This window comes from Aspergillus eucalypticola, assembly GCF_003184535.1.
Source record: "Aspergillus eucalypticola CBS 122712 chromosome Unknown BO83scaffold_15, whole genome shotgun sequence".
Classification (NCBI taxonomy): domain Eukaryota; kingdom Fungi; phylum Ascomycota; class Eurotiomycetes; order Eurotiales; family Aspergillaceae; genus Aspergillus; species Aspergillus eucalypticola.
In genome coordinates, this window is record NW_020290289.1 from 242,742 (window position 1) to 257,633 (window position 14,892).

The window sequence follows — 14,892 nt, forward strand, 5'->3', positions numbered from 1 at the left end:
GTTGGGTTGGATGCGAGATAGGAAAAGAGAAATAGCGTCGGGGAAGACAGAAACAATGGAGGAGTCAAGAGGAAGATTGGATTTGCGACGGGACAAGTTGTGCATTGACATAGATGACTCAGCATCACACAAGACAGGCTTAGTTAACTTCATATTGGCCCCCTACAATGGTGAATTTCTACGCTCCTGTGCTTGGTCTCTACTGTCCTAAAATTTTGAATATCAAGAAAGCAATAGAGGGCTCACTTTATTTGTATCTAAGGCTTTGTCAAGCACCTGACTGGTGGAGTTCCAGTCTCATGGAAGCCGATTCAATCAAATTTGGCACAGTCTCGAGCTGCACAACAAAACAAAGCAAAGGGATAGAGAGACGAGTTCCTGGTTATACTAGACAGGACTGACACCCTTGATAGGATGCATCATACGTCTGCAATCAAGCTCAATCAGCATATCCTGCCGAATGATGCGCAGTTGCTCTCGTCTTCTAAATGATATATCTGCAGCAGTAGCCTTTTTCTGGGGTTTCATTCCAGAAGAGGTCCTATCCTCATCCTCCGTGGAATCCTCATTCTCAAAATTCTCTAGTTCAAGAATGTTTTGCGGGAGGAAGCCTGGGGGGATGGCCTCTTTTGGGAACAATCCTCTAGGGAATGTCTCTTCTGGGACGTCCCTGTCGCGGCAACCTTCCGGGTCCAATTGTGGCACAGATAGACCCCGAACGTATCCAACAGTAAGACGCACCATCACCCACCAAAGCTGAAATTCAGTCGCGAATGCGTCAAACTTCCAGAGGCTATAATCTGGAAAAGAGTACAAGGCGTCCCAGAACCGCCCTTGGTCACCACAGAGTTCGATGTCCCGGTGGTACTCTAGAAGCCATTGGTTGACTTCAGCTGATACCCAGGTCTCGACGAGACGGGCAGGACGGAGGATCATAACCCCAGGAAGTGACTTGGGGTATCTTCCGCAGGTGTAATTCTCACCTTTTTTGTCACAGACACACTTAGTAGCGTTGACCTTGTCATTATCGCGACATGCCCGACGATGCTCCTCGCACGCGAAGGGCAGCCGTTCATCACTTGCCAAGAGATAGTCAAGATCATCGGACTCAGGCGGGCTAACGGGTATGCTAGAAAGCCGAGGCAGCCACTTTTCCCTTTTGTAGAGACTGATATGCCCTATTTCAGGGTGCTTTTCCCCATCCTGGAATCTCTCAATGTGGAATAGGTCATTGGGCTTTGGGACCCTGAACCGGAAGCTGGGCTGCGAATAACAGCAGGTACCTTCGTCTCTACATTGACGTGACAGCCCTGCTACCTCTAGGGCCTCTCGCGCCTTTTTGAGATGATTCCCATCGATGGCAAAACTGACGGTCTTAGATCCAATTAGTATCTATATCACCGAGGGGTCGAGCGTAACTTACCTCAATTCCACCACGGATCCCGAGAACTCGATGATACGCCGGACCGACTAGGATGCAAGGTACGTTACTGTCCTTGAGCAGCTCAGCTACTTCAGCAATGAATTTGGGTTCGTTGCCCACCTCCCATTGAGGAAGTTGAGGCTTGTCAGCGTGTGCGCTTGTTGCCATTTTCGAAGAAGTGGACCCTCATACACTTGAAGATGCACAATTCAAAGATGAGAACAACAGCGAATCTAGGGTCATTTATAGACTTTGAAAGAAAGAAAGTCAGGATAACTCAGTGGTCACTCAATCAATATGCAGTCCTGAATAAGGCTGTAGCTGAATGTTCCGGTAGGTTGTTAGGTTGATCTACCAGGGTTGCCCGGAGAGCTCCGATCTGGCTCTACAGTGTCGAAGAGGGCCCATAATATTGCTAGAGGGGACATCAAGCAACTAGGTTGCTATCATCGGGATGTTCTTTCTGCAGCAAAGGTGTCTTTCGCAATGACAAATCGGTTATTGTTGGTCCACTTATCAGACAAGATATAGGGACAAACTTGTCTATGAGATCTGGATAACCAGTCACTCATCTAAGAGGGAGTCGTTTCTATCTATCAGGCACAGATCTTTCGATTACTGTTTTAAAAAGATGCCAATCTTCTGGGTGATCGAAGATGATGACTATAGACCGACATGGGGAACGTGAAATAATGCCTCTTTTGGGGAAACTAACCAGCTCTACTGGGTGATTTTCCTCCGGCACGGTGAGTATGTACCTGGCTAGCACTACGGAAGCCATCTCAACAATGCTAGCGATGAGGGTATAAATACAAAACATCAGCGAGAAAATCCACAGAAAAACAATTTGTAAAATGACTAGTAACCAATCTAGGTGCCAACTCAGCAATTTTCTCATCAAATAACCAGCACAGTTGTTTGGGTTGGAAATAGGTGTGCACTAACAATAGGCCTCTATATCAATGCGACACAGACCTTCTAGTAGCTTAGTCCCAGATAGCCACCTACCTGTGAACTGACTCTACGTTGATGGTTGCCGACATATTCAAGTTTTTGACTACAGATTCCGTTCGATCAGATAATTGTCAATAATTTCAAACAAGAACGGTTCACCCATCAATAGATGCGTTCTTAAGTTATGTGTCAAGAGTTATGATGTCAAAATGGCACAACAGTGCGGATACTGCGGGTATGGCGGGAGGGACCCAATTAGCAGGTGCCTTGTTTATCGGGTGTCTTTCGCATTTTGGCTGGTGGAGAGGGAAGACAAAGAAAGCGGGGAAGACGTCGATCATCCGTTGGACCGTGGAGCAGAATTCCTTTACAAGCAGCCACATACCACCTTCATCAGGGTATTAGCTATACCTATACTCATTCAATTTGGATTAGGGTCTTCTGGAAGCCAGCTTGAAGTTTCAAATTGCGCGTTCACCTATCGCCGTCATTATGGATCAAAGGTCTACATTCCAGTCAACCTACCCGTGGACAAAAGCACCAGTAATAGCACAAGCTCCCATGCTCAACATTGCCGGCCCAGAGCTAGCCACTGCCGTATCGGCAGCCGGTGGAATAGGATTCATTGCTGGTGGAACTGATGTATCAAACTTGCAAGACAAGTTCCAGAAAGCCGAACAGCTCGTGAAAGAGTACAAGGCAGCGGACGGCTCTCCCGACCAGAACTGTCTCCAGCTATATGACGGCCCGAACTTACCGGTCGGTGTCGGGTTCCTGAGCTGGGGAGCCGATCTCAATATGGCATTGCCACTTATCGTTCGATACCGTCCATGTGCTGTGTGGTTGTTTGCGCCACCTAACAGTGCTGCAGATCAAGTTCCTTGGGTGGAGGGAATCCGGACCCAAACTGGCGGCAGTGTGACTGTATGGGTACAGGTGGGAAGCGTGGAGGATGCAATTGACGCTGTAACCAAGCTGCAGCCTGACGTGCTCGTCGTGCAAGGCAGTGATGGAGGGGGTCACGGATTGCAGCACTCTGCTAGTATTGTGTCTTTGGTCCCAGAAGTCAATGACAAACTGGATGCGAAGGCTTCAGACAATTCGAGCAGTTTAATAAAACCGAAGATTGTCGCAGCAGGTGGCTTGGTAGATGGTCGAGGAGTGGCAGCTGCTCTTACCTTAGGTGCCGAGGCGGTAGTGATGGGGACTCGGTTCCTGGCCTCTCTTGAAGTTCCCATACCGAAAGGATACGAGCAAGCTATTATCGAAGCTAGTGATGGGGGGACCCATACAATTCGCTCCGCTGTCTATGACCGGGTACGTGGGTTTCTGTCCTGGCCATCTAAATATTCCCCTCGCGGGATCGTGAACCAAACGCACACAGACTTTGTGGCCGGTAAGGTGACTGAGCAGCAAAATTACGAACTGTACCAACAGGCTCTGAAGAAGGGGAGCCCAGGTTATGGACCTAATGGGCGACTAGCTACGTTTGCAGGCACGGCGGTTGGCTTGGTGAAAGAAATTTTACCGGCAGGGGAGATAGTTCGGAGGACTAGGAAGGACGCAGAATCTATTTTGCAAATAAATAGACTGGCAAAGCTGTAGGAAATACTTTTACATACAAATTTCTGGGTAACGATACCATCTTTGTGCCATTGGAAGAGTGCAACAGGCTACATACGATGCCAGTATCGCGTGACCAATACTGGCTTGGCCGTCAACCTAAATTTCTAGAAGATACAACCCCCCGATCAGAATAATATTGTTTGATACGATTGCCGCATGAAGAATGTGCGAAATCAAGGGCATACAGAATTCAGCATTGGGGTATATCTGGTCTGATATGTACGTTGTCATCCTGATTCACAGAGGGGGATATTCAAGACTGATTAGTGATTCTATACTCTTCTTCTATTGGCGAGTATTATGGAAAACCAAGGGATACTCGGCCAAGCAATAAGATGGAAGATAAGCATTGAATTGAAATGGCCCGCCAAGAAAGCTAAGAGCAGCTCATTGCGCAAGCGCTTCCTTAGCTTTACCACTGGTGCTGGAAAGAATTGTCTACACTAGATCATTGGGCTTCTTCTTTTAATGGCGACGTGCCCACTAATATTCAGCTCCCACCGATTCCTGGCTCTCTGCAATCTGCATAGCGGATAAACATCCCGCTAGAGGAAGGGTAAAAAGCGCTCGGACACTTGATTAGGTCAGCAATGAATAAAGGTGGAGAAATTGCGGAACAAGGGCACAGACCAACGGAAGTGCCTAAGGGCGGTTCTGGTAGGACATGAACTGCTCATGGGCTGGAACGATGTCTTCCAACTGCGAGACAACCCCTCGGTCCAGCCGTCGGAGCGACCGTAAACTAATGCACCGGCAAATGTCAAAATTTGCGCTTCTTTTCTGTGTGCCGCGTACACCTGCAGCCAATATGCTTGGTGCAGCGCCGGGTGGCGGGCCGTTTCTTGCTAGGGCACCCACTAACGTGAAGCTAACTTGACTCCCAGGATGTTGATAAGGTGAGGGGAACTCGGCCACCTTGATTTTCCTGCGCCGTATCTTTTGAGCAATCAATTTCTCTTCCGACCTCGCTGTTGTTTCTCTTTCTAGTGCTTCTATCTGTACTTTGCCTGGCTCTAGGCTCCCCTAAGGGTGCAGCATGGTCTTCGCACACAACACGCAGCAGGATGCTGCCAAGGATCCCGTCGTTGCTGGCTCGCACACCCTAGAAGCCGATGCATCCAGTGAGGAGGATGACATCAAAGGCACACGCTACGACGTGACAGAGATGGATCGGATGGGAAAGACCCAGCAATTCAAGGTAGATATTCGGCGCCCGGTAATCGCACCCTACTAATGACTAGGATCGCAGCGAAACATCCAGTCTTTTGCCGCCCTCAGTTTTTCGGCCGTTTTGCAGTCTACGTGGGAGTACATCATGCTGTAAGGCGACCGGTAATCTCATACTCCGCTCATGATCTAAGTGTTAGCAGGTCGGACTATGAAGGGTTACAAGATGGCGGGTTGGCAGGGATGCTGTGGACCTACGTCTGGAGTGCCATTGGATTTGGGTTCATCATCGTCTCTATATCTGAGATGGCCTCAATGTACATTGCCTCGCCTGCAAAAGTACGACCACATCAGCTAACCGTTTAGGGCGCCTACATCTGGAGGCCAGTACCACTGGGTCTCCGAGTTTGCATCCCCACGCTACCAGAAATTCCTCAGCTACGTGACCGGCTGGATGTCTGTTCTGGCATGGCAGGCAGGAACCGCATCGGGCTCGTTCCTGACTGGAACCATCATCCAGGGCCTGATTAGTGTCCGTGACCCCGACTACGACCCCACTGGATGGCAAGGCACATTGTTTGTGTTTGCGATGATTCTAATTGCGTTCTTCTTCAACATATACGGTGCGGCATTCATGGCCCGGATGCAAAATGTGCTTTTGGCAACTCACATTTTTTGCTGGTTGGTCGTGGTGGTGACACTTTGGGTTCTGGCTCCACTACAGCCCGCCGAAGCGGTGTTCACAAAGTTCGAGAACTTCGGTGGATGGTCATCTATGGGTCTTACTGTAATGGTTGGCCAGCTTGCCGCCATCTATGGCTGTCTCAGTAGGTATACTCGCAACCAGCCCAGAGATTAGCACTGACGAGTACAGGCTGCGACGCAACAGCCCATATGTCGGAGGAAATCAAAGACGCTGGCAGATACGTGCCCATCGCCATCACCTGGTCTTACTTCGCCAACGCCATCCTAGCACTAGTTGTGCTTATCACGATGCTCTTCGCAACTCCATCCGTCGAAGACTCACTCAACGACGACACCGGCTTCCCTTTCATTTACGTCTTCAAACAAGCCACCAACACAGCAGGCGTCAACGGCCTAACAGCCATCATCCTCATTCCAGTCATTGTAAGCAACGTCCTTTTCAACGCATCAACGGCACGACAGACCTTCTCTTTCGCTCGCGACCATGGACTCCCATTCTCCAACTGGATCGCCAAAGTCGATGAAAAACGCAAGCTACCAGTAAACTCCATCATCCTCAGCTGCATCATCAGCGCGCTGCTGGCCCTGATTAATATCGGCTCAGAGACCGCCTTTAACGCCATCGTCTCCCTCAACGTAGCGGCTCTCATGTTCTCCTACTCTATATCAATGAGTTGTTTGATATGGAGAAAGCTTTTCCACCCGCATACGCTGCCCCCTGCGCGCTGGGGCTTGGGACGATATGGCCTGACGGTCAACATCATCGGCTGGTTATATGTACTGTTTGCCCTGTTCTGGTCGTTTTGGCCCGAGTCGACACCTGTCACGACTGAGACGTTCAATTGGAGTGTTGTAATTTTTCTGGCGGTATTTTTACTGAGTCTTGTTATGTATGTGTTCCAGGGGAGACATCAATATGATGGGCCGGTGATGGAGGTGAAGAGGTGTGGGGATTTATAGATGTCTAAGACTTATATAGAGGTGGCGCAAACTATATACTAAATACTATGATACAATGGTCCCTGGAAAAATGGAAAGAGACACATCCGAGTACTGAGCGGGCATGAAATAGAATTTAGCGGCAGAGTTCGCATTTTGTTCGATATACTTTCCTCGAATAACATCCTATAGAACATGTGTCGAGCGCTGTGCACACTTGGACAAGAAATTGTCAGATCACAATTTGCTCGCAATCATAGAAGATAAGTAAGCACTATCCGTTTCAGATCCCTTACATCAGGACGAAGAGAACCAAGATAAATAGATAGCCTATGGACTTTACGCTACCTCAAAAGTCTTTTGGTTCCAGCCATACCGCCGCCCCAAGCGTCTCCCGAGGATGAGAAGACGATATCCCTCAATACAAGACTTATGGGGCCGGTGCAAAGTGATAGCTTTCTGGGCAGCATATTCCTGAGGCGGGGAGAAAGTGTAGACGGAACCGAATCTTGGGAGCACGGAGAATCCGAGGTCAACCATGGCAGCTTTGAAATCTGACCAGGGAATCGACCCTCTGGGGTTGAGAAAACTGCAAACGTGCTAGGTCCCACCTTCAAGGTCGGGGCTTCAGGGGCATTGTCCTTCTCCGGAGCCTCAGTATTCCGGGTAATGTTATAAATAGACGAATGTGCCGGTCGGGATTTCACTTTTTGACGCCGCTCTGTAACCTGTAGCTCGGAATTTGAAGACTCAGGAATTGACAGGCCAGGTGTAGCAGCAGCAGCAGCGGATTTCTCTTTATCTCTTTGTTGTTCATATTGGTTCTGGATCTCAAACAGACAGCTTTCGTTGAGATCTTGATACAGGAAGCCTATGTCCGCCCCGGTCTTGTCAATGATGAATCGACCTAAAGCAGCGAGAGCGCCTTGGGCCATTCCTGGTTGGCGTAGGTTGTCAATTGGGATTGCATAGCCAGACAGGTCAATCTCCCTCCTCAAAGGTTCGAGCTCAGCGTCCAGATATTTGAAGTTTGACAGGTACATTTGCCCCTTTTTGATTGTCGCGGGCGGCAGTGCGAAAGAAGCAGAAACCGACTGAGCAAAAGCAGCAGTGACAGCCAGATCGCTGAAAGCATCATACTCAAGCACTGTTGTCTTTTCCATTTCGATCGGATCAATCCTTTGAAGGCCATGAAGCTTCTTGACCCAGTCCACTGCCTTTGGTGGGGTCGTCTCAGTCTGCACAGGCGAAGCATATATGTTACAGCAACTTCAGCACATATCGGTTCTAGTCTTCTTCACTGTAGCTAGCTCTTTCTATCTCAAAAGGTGGCCTACATGATGCAACACAGTTGCTTACCAAATAGGCCCCATGCATCGAGCCAGCGTGGTACTGGACGCCAGGAGGGCCAATCCTTGCATCTATTGGAGCCCGCGCTTCACTGATTTGGGAAATGCCGCTTTTCAGGTGGAGCAATATGTGCAGATCCAAGGTGTGCGTCCCGATACAGCAAATCTATGACGGGATCATGTCTTAGGAGGAAATTGCCGCTGGCCGCTTGTTTAAGATAAGCGCCCTAGATGGTCCCGGAAACCAGAGACAATGGGCAAGTCCAAGGAAATTTCTCCTGGAAGGCGACGCGAAAAGATAAAAACAGGGTTAGATGGTTCTGGTAGAAAAGCGAGAGATGAGCTAGTGCCATGCGAACTTCCATCCCTACATGTCAGTAGAGAAAGCTATCCTCCAGACTCTCATATTTCAGTTCCTTTCAGAATAGAAATACAACACGCCGGCATTGTCTTGTTTTAGAGGCCACTGAGCACCAGCAATAGTGTTGTCATCGACATACCGAAGATAATCGACCAGGGGCAGTCACCATAGATCATGGCAGCAGAGCTAATACCTCGGTAAGTCAATTCGGCCAACTCTCAGTCATACATTAGTAGCTCCAACATTATAATGCCGAGAAGCCAACACGATTATATACGAAAGCCGTACAAACAAATTTCCCCATCCGGGGAGATGCTTCTTTTCCCCACCCACTAACGAGTATTTTTCCACCGACGTACGGGAGCGGAAAACTTTAAAGATGGGGTAGAATTGCTGCTGCCTTTACTCCGGAGGATGGCGAGTTGCCAACAAATGGGCCTCCCATATGCCAAAGATAAACTCGGGGCTTACGGCTGGAAAAAAGTCGAAGACATTCTGCACTTCTGCTGGATTCACGGGGGCTATGCGCTTGGTCAAGGAATAAAAGGATTCACCCGTGGGCCTGTTGATCGCGCTCATTAGGCTCCTCATTTGATATATTATACGAATCGAGACAATAAAACGAGAATGGTGTACAGCATACGCCTCGCAATTGGGCAGTAGATGCATACTCTTTAACCGAGAACTGCGGCCCTCGGCAGCTCTCGCTATTGGTCAGGAAGATATTGCCAATCTGGATGCATATCAGGAATGCCAACATAATATAATGCCCAATGAGAGTATCGATCTGGTATTTTGCCTGAGTGCACATATTTGATGTGGAGACCTGACGGTCATGCGCACAATATTTTACCCAGAACGAGAAAAGGCTGCATCATTCACTGATCAAAGCTGCAAATGACTATTCTGAACGTTCATTTATGAACCTTGATTTGTTCACCAGTTATTACATCATCACGGGCAATATTACTTCTTTTTGGGGTAATGATGTGACGTTTTTCAGCAACTGTCGAATAATAAGAACAATCTGCAAGGTCAATAGGCTGTCAGCATTCAGGGCTCCACTGATAAAGCTAAGGATCTTTTCCCATTTTGAACACCACCATCTGCATATGAGCTTTCGCGCAAATGGCTAACTATCGTCTAAAACTCGTCCTTACGAAGTCAACCTGCCAATTTGACTATTACTTAACTATGCAGAAACTGACGAAAACGGAAATCACACAAAACTCTGTTTTCTTGTTACTTCATTAGGTGCTATACATGTATTAGTATTTGGGCAGGCGGTAGGTGTAGAAGGTATATAAAGAGCTTCTATTGATGCCCTTGCCTGGTCCTACGCAGCACAATAAGAATTGCCCCGTAGCGGTTGTTTTGCACTATTTCAATTGGCACAATGCAGTCCCACCGTTCATCCAACTCGTCTACGCTTAGCCTCCTCTCCTCAAAACCCTTCGAGCATCATTTTGAGGATGGTCCTCGTATCGAAGAGCTAGAACGATCATATCACCGAGCCAGAGCGATCGGTCAACTACATGGTCAGTACATTCCATGGCCGTAACAGTAGATCTAACAACACCAGGCGTGACCCTCGAGGATTGCCTTCATATGACCCCCAAGTTCTGGGCCGTCCACAAAGATGGAATTATTGTTCGAGATGCCGTTGCCCACATATTGGTGACGATTCAACTTAATCTGGTGGCCGGTACAGTGGCACCTTTTGCCCTCAAGAGACCCGATCTCCATCCGCTGATGAAAGAGATATTGAACTTTGATATCTCGTAGGTACTCTTTCATTGAGAAATTTGCAGAAATAGTGACACTATATAGTGCACCATTCATGCTGAATGAAGTCGGCCATGGCTGCGATTCCCGGAATTTGGAGACGACGGCAACCCTGCAGCATGATGGCAGCTTCATCCTCAATACGCCTACGCCTGAGGCAGTAAAGTACTATTGACACAGGACCCATTACAAACCCTACAAAATGCTGACATGTACAGGTTTATGCCACCATCCATGCCAATCAAGGGCATTCGACGAGTCGCCATTGTGTGTGCACGGTTGATGGTTGACGAAGAGGACCGTGGAATCCGGACCTTTGTCGTCCCGATAAACAATGGAACGGAGATGAACAAGGGTGTTCATTCATGGTAAGTATTGGTGTCATCTCATGTAACACACCATGACTTAAAGAACCCGATCCAGGCTTCTCCCCCCAATCAGTGGAGGAAGGGTGCTCGACCATAGCTTGACCTCTTTCGACAATGTCCATCTCCCAGCGAATGCAATGTTGGGTGAGCTCGCGATGCCTGCCGACATGCGCGCCCAGTATCTATCAGCCATACACCGTCTGGGCACCGGGGCCCTTGCTTTAAGCTTGTGGATCATTCCCTTTCTGAAGTGTGCCGCATATTGCGTCGGCAAATACAGCCAACGCCGGACTGTCCAAGCAGGTGTGCACGGGGAACGCGTCCCTATTATTTCGTTCAGAACACAGCAGCTCCCAATCTTGCACTCCCTTGCGCAGATCGCTGTCATGGAACCGTTTAGCGACTGGATTACACACCTCTACAGCACAGACAATTCACTACACCCTGGAGCAAAACATGGTCTGGGGGTCATAATCAAGGCGGTCTTCTTACAGAATGGGCAATGGAGTCTAGCAAACCTTATTGAGCGAAGTGGTGCACAAGGAGTGTACCCACATAACCAGATGGCCACGTTTGAGGTGAGTTGAATGATTACTACACATTAAGTTTGAATGATTACTCACAATGTAGGTTTTGACCCGGGCTACTGGTATTGCAGAAGGAGAAGTTTTAGTTCTCTCAATCCGTGCGTATTCCTATTCTTACTTTGCAGAACTGAAACATCTCCCTAATATTTGACAGGCCTCGCCACCGAGCTTCTACTTGGTCGATATGCTATTCCTGGCCCCACAAAGCCGAACTGTATACTTGCACAGCATGAAAAGAACATCGTTTCCGACCTGAAGAAAAAGCTGAGGAAGATCGGCAACCATCGCGGTGACGAATATAGCAAGCAAGTACTTCCCCATCTTCGGCCTCTGATAATAGCGATCGGACAACGCATGGCGTATGAGGCTGCAGTTGACGCATCCGTTGACCCTGATTTGCTGGCTCTATACGAGGCGGGGGCTATGAAATCAGATCCTGCCTGGTTCTCAGAGCATCTCGGGATTAGTAGGGATGCCCAGTTCCAGAAGGAGTGTGCTGCGGCGGATGCGGCTTATCGCCGTCTGAACGAGCACCTTGATAATTGGCAAATCGAGCCCTACATCACGGCTCCAATGCTGTCTGCTGATCGATGGATGGGAATGATCAAGGCGGTCCCGGAGTTTACGGGAAATGGAGAGATGAGCTTTCCGGGTGCTCAGGAGTTTCGATCCAAGCTTTAGGTTGCGTCTCCATGACTTTGAGAATGATCAATGGAGCAATCAGTAACCCTACGAATTTGTAATAGACCATGGTTTAGCTACCTACATAAATGTCTTGTGCAGATACATCGTTCATGTATTGCAATTTCAGACTTTGCTGTAATTGTTCCATGAATTGACACCCTTGACCACTCTTCTGCTTCCAGAAAAGGACTTACGGGCCTCACAAAAACGCCCTTTTCGAGATAATATACAGTTAGTACAAGCTGCTTCGAGTTCCTTGGAAATTGGGCAATATATTCACTGGCACTAATCAAGTTGTAGCGCTTCCGGGCTCATGCCGTTAGCTGACCCTCCAAGTTTTGATGATAGACAGTAGGGTACGAGGCGTACTTCTCATATATGCAAGGATCTGGAATTTATCAATAAAGCTTTGATATGCCAATCACTATTCTGTACATCGTGGCGTGTTTTGCAGAGACCCATTGGATGTTCATGCATTCATGCACCAATGTAACTTTTCTTCATCCGATTTGCATCACGGATCTCGCATTGGTACCACCTTTCTCTCGTGAATATGGTCGATCGTTTCCCCTGATAGAAGGAGTAGCCACAATGGGTAAGGCTAAAGGAATGTTGTAGGAGGCCAGTTCGCGGAGTGTGGGGGCATGAGCACAATTCTTCAGTATCCTATTGTTTCGTGGCACGACATGGAAACCTTACAGTTCAGTCTTGTTTTATGCGCATTGCACATTAGTTGGTACAGCACTCAAAAGGCCAAAATCAAAACAGATGTATCCACAGACTATAGTAACCTGGCACATGGCTTTTCCATCTTATGGTAGGAGGATACAGAAACACTCGTCAAAATCCATCCCTCTTACCTAGAGTGGTAGCCCTTCTAAACATACATTGAAACGCCTCGCCTCTCATACCATCCTCTTTCTTCCAACACCGCCTCATTCATTCCCCCTCCAATACCCCCCAATCCCCTTCCGTCCAAGTAAGCTTCGCCACCCAGTTCCTAAGTTTCCATAACCCATCACCGGCTACATCTTTCTCAACATCACAGTAGTACAAACCCCCACCCAACAATCTCGACGTATCATTTACGTTTCCATCCCCGGGGCGATAATGCTGCGCGAGCGCTGACGCCGTAACCTTGGCTTTGTTCTCGTCTCCCTCGACCATGCTAACACGAATATTGCTGAGGATTGGGGGTGGTAACCATCTTTGAGATATTGTCGTAGCAGCCATTGTGGATATTGGGCAGACGGGTTTTTGTTATGCTGACTACGCACTCTATGTGTGAATGGATAATTGCATAATATCTTGTGATTGACTGGAGGCCGAGAGAAAAAAACTTCTATGAGATTATCGAGCATCGGTCAGGACTGTTAACTCCATGTTATGTCCGGAGCTCTATGCGGCCTGCCCAAGCACCGTGTACGCATGAGATATGACATTATGGTGGATTATGAAACTGGCACTCATTCCAAAGATACATTAAACTTCGTAAGAAATTTGGCAACCCTGGCTGGATATTGAGAGGCTGCGCGCAAGGAAACAAAGCATCAGAGCTCACCAATCAGAGCGCTTTACCTAGCATAGGTGGCTGCCAAATGAGATTGAATCGGTGCTTTCAATGCTTACATTACTAAGTTCAGAGATATTGCACTAGGCCATCTGATATTTGCTTGTCAATAAAGGGCTGTTCCAGAAATAGCCATCATTGCCGCATTTGATGGCCTAACCAGCAAGAGGCTCGACGGAAGGGCGCCGCGCGGGGCCGATAGAGCCTCGGAGATGGTCCGCTCTCCATAGTGAGGGGTAAGACTGACTGCTAGTCTAAGACTAGCAGGCCTCCACCAATATCTCCATACATTTTGCGATGAAGAAAGCTATAACTCAGTCTCTATTACCATTGCGTGTTCAAATTTACCCACTTCTTCAATAGTTTCTTCAGAATGCTTCGACTAGACGGCAAAGTCGCGCTTATCACCGGCCTCGGCCAGACCACCGACGAGGGCTGGGGCATCGGCGCCGCCATCGCCATGAAGCTCTCCCAACAAGGCGCGATCATCTTCGGTGGCAACCGCTCATTATCCAGTGCCGAGCGAACCAAAGCCCGAATTGAGAAAGAGGGAGGAAAATGCGAAGTCCAAGAAACAAACGTCACTGATTCCACCTCCGTGAAGGCCCTCGTGGATAGTTGCATGCAACGCCACGGGCGCATCGACATTCTAATCAACAACGTGGGAAAATCCGAACCAGGTGGTCCCGCCGAAATGAGCGAAGAAACATGGGATCAACAAGTCGACCTGAATCTGAAAAGCGTTTATCTGACCAGTCATTACGTGCTTCCTATCATGGAGAAGCAGGAGACGGGCGGCACGGTAATCAATGTGTCAAGTATTGCCGGGCTGCGGTATATCGGGAAGCCGCAGGTGGCATATTCCGCTACAAAAGCAGCCATTATGCAGTTTACAAAGGCCACTGCGGTGATATATGCACGAAAGGGAGTGAGGTTGAATACGGTTGTTCCGGGGTTGATTTATACGCCGTATACTCGGGAGCTTGCGAAGCGGTATGCGCCTGGGGGTGATGAGGCGGCATATATGAAGACGCGCGATGAGCAGGTGCCAATGGGGCGCATGGGAAATGCTTGGGATGTGGCTAATGCTACGGTGTTTCTAGCATCGGATGAGGCACGGTATATTACTGGGCAGGAGCTGGTGGTGGATGGTGGTATTACTTCTTCTACGGGGAGAGTGTAAATAGATATATCATACTACAAGTTCTCTATGTGTTTGATGTAGCAGGCTAGTACGGCCCAAGCTGCACGTTGTATCTGTACGGGCTATGTTATGTGATTTCAATAATTGCATCGATATTTGCGCATACTTCAGTTGACTCAACAAAAAATTGGTGCTATATACATTATATTTCCCCCACAAAACCTCCAGTC

At 48.4% G+C, this 14,892-nt stretch overlaps 6 protein-coding genes across 6 annotated transcripts; 4 read left to right on the top strand and 2 right to left on the bottom strand.

The window, feature by feature from the left end:
- Positions 1-387: 387 nt before the first annotated feature.
- On the bottom strand, positions 388-1,591 carry BO83DRAFT_399531 (uncharacterized protein; the record flags this gene model as incomplete). The annotated part of the gene is made up of 2 exons (XM_025533322.1): positions 388-1,374; positions 1,424-1,591. 2 exons carry the CDS (start codon positions 1,589-1,591, stop codon positions 388-390), a joined length of 1,155 nt encoding a protein of 384 aa, XP_025387222.1.
- A 1,129-nt stretch (positions 1,592-2,720) lies between these two features.
- On the top strand, positions 2,721-4,007 carry BO83DRAFT_379156 (nitronate monooxygenase). Its single transcript, XM_025531437.1, has one exon. It carries the CDS (start codon positions 2,870-2,872, stop codon positions 3,980-3,982), a length of 1,113 nt encoding a protein of 370 aa, XP_025387223.1. The 5' UTR covers positions 2,721-2,869; the 3' UTR covers positions 3,983-4,007.
- A 973-nt stretch (positions 4,008-4,980) lies between these two features.
- BO83DRAFT_438085 (GABA permease) lies at positions 4,981-6,835 on the top strand (the record flags this gene model as incomplete). Its single annotated transcript, XM_025536062.1, has 5 exons — positions 4,981-5,201; positions 5,253-5,323; positions 5,374-5,487; positions 5,537-5,997; positions 6,045-6,835. Exons 1-5 carry the CDS (start codon positions 5,040-5,042, stop codon positions 6,833-6,835), a joined length of 1,599 nt encoding a protein of 532 aa, XP_025387224.1. The 5' UTR covers positions 4,981-5,039.
- A 323-nt stretch (positions 6,836-7,158) lies between these two features.
- BO83DRAFT_446738 (uncharacterized protein) lies at positions 7,159-8,693 on the bottom strand (the record flags this gene model as incomplete). Its single annotated transcript, XM_025536615.1, has 3 exons — positions 7,159-8,052; positions 8,174-8,329; positions 8,664-8,693. The coding sequence occupies 3 exons, from the start codon at positions 8,691-8,693 to the stop codon at positions 7,159-7,161; spliced, it is 1,080 nt and encodes a 359-aa protein (XP_025387225.1).
- A 1,227-nt stretch (positions 8,694-9,920) lies between these two features.
- Positions 9,921-12,016, top strand: BO83DRAFT_408851 (acyl-CoA oxidase; the record flags this gene model as incomplete). The annotated part of the gene is made up of 7 exons (XM_025534087.1): positions 9,921-10,062; positions 10,107-10,305; positions 10,355-10,474; positions 10,528-10,677; positions 10,733-11,255; positions 11,308-11,362; positions 11,419-12,016. The coding sequence occupies 7 exons, from the start codon at positions 9,921-9,923 to the stop codon at positions 11,943-11,945; spliced, it is 1,716 nt and encodes a 571-aa protein (XP_025387226.1). The 3' UTR covers positions 11,946-12,016.
- Positions 12,017-13,817: 1,801 nt separating this feature from the next.
- On the top strand, positions 13,818-14,705 carry BO83DRAFT_379157 (SDR family NAD(P)-dependent oxidoreductase). The gene has a single exon (XM_025531438.1). It carries the CDS (start codon positions 13,892-13,894, stop codon positions 14,699-14,701), a length of 810 nt encoding a protein of 269 aa, XP_025387227.1. The 5' UTR covers positions 13,818-13,891; the 3' UTR covers positions 14,702-14,705.
- Positions 14,706-14,892: the final 187 nt, after the last annotated feature.

Bases quoted from the DNA above. Each gene is read 5' to 3' on its own strand.
- BO83DRAFT_379156 (XM_025531437.1), top strand. From the start codon at position 2,870: ATGGATCAAAGGTCTACATTCCAGTCAACCTACCCGTGGACAAAAGCA.
- BO83DRAFT_379157 (XM_025531438.1), top strand. From the start codon at position 13,892: ATGCTTCGACTAGACGGCAAAGTCGCGCTTATCACCGGCCTCGGCCAG.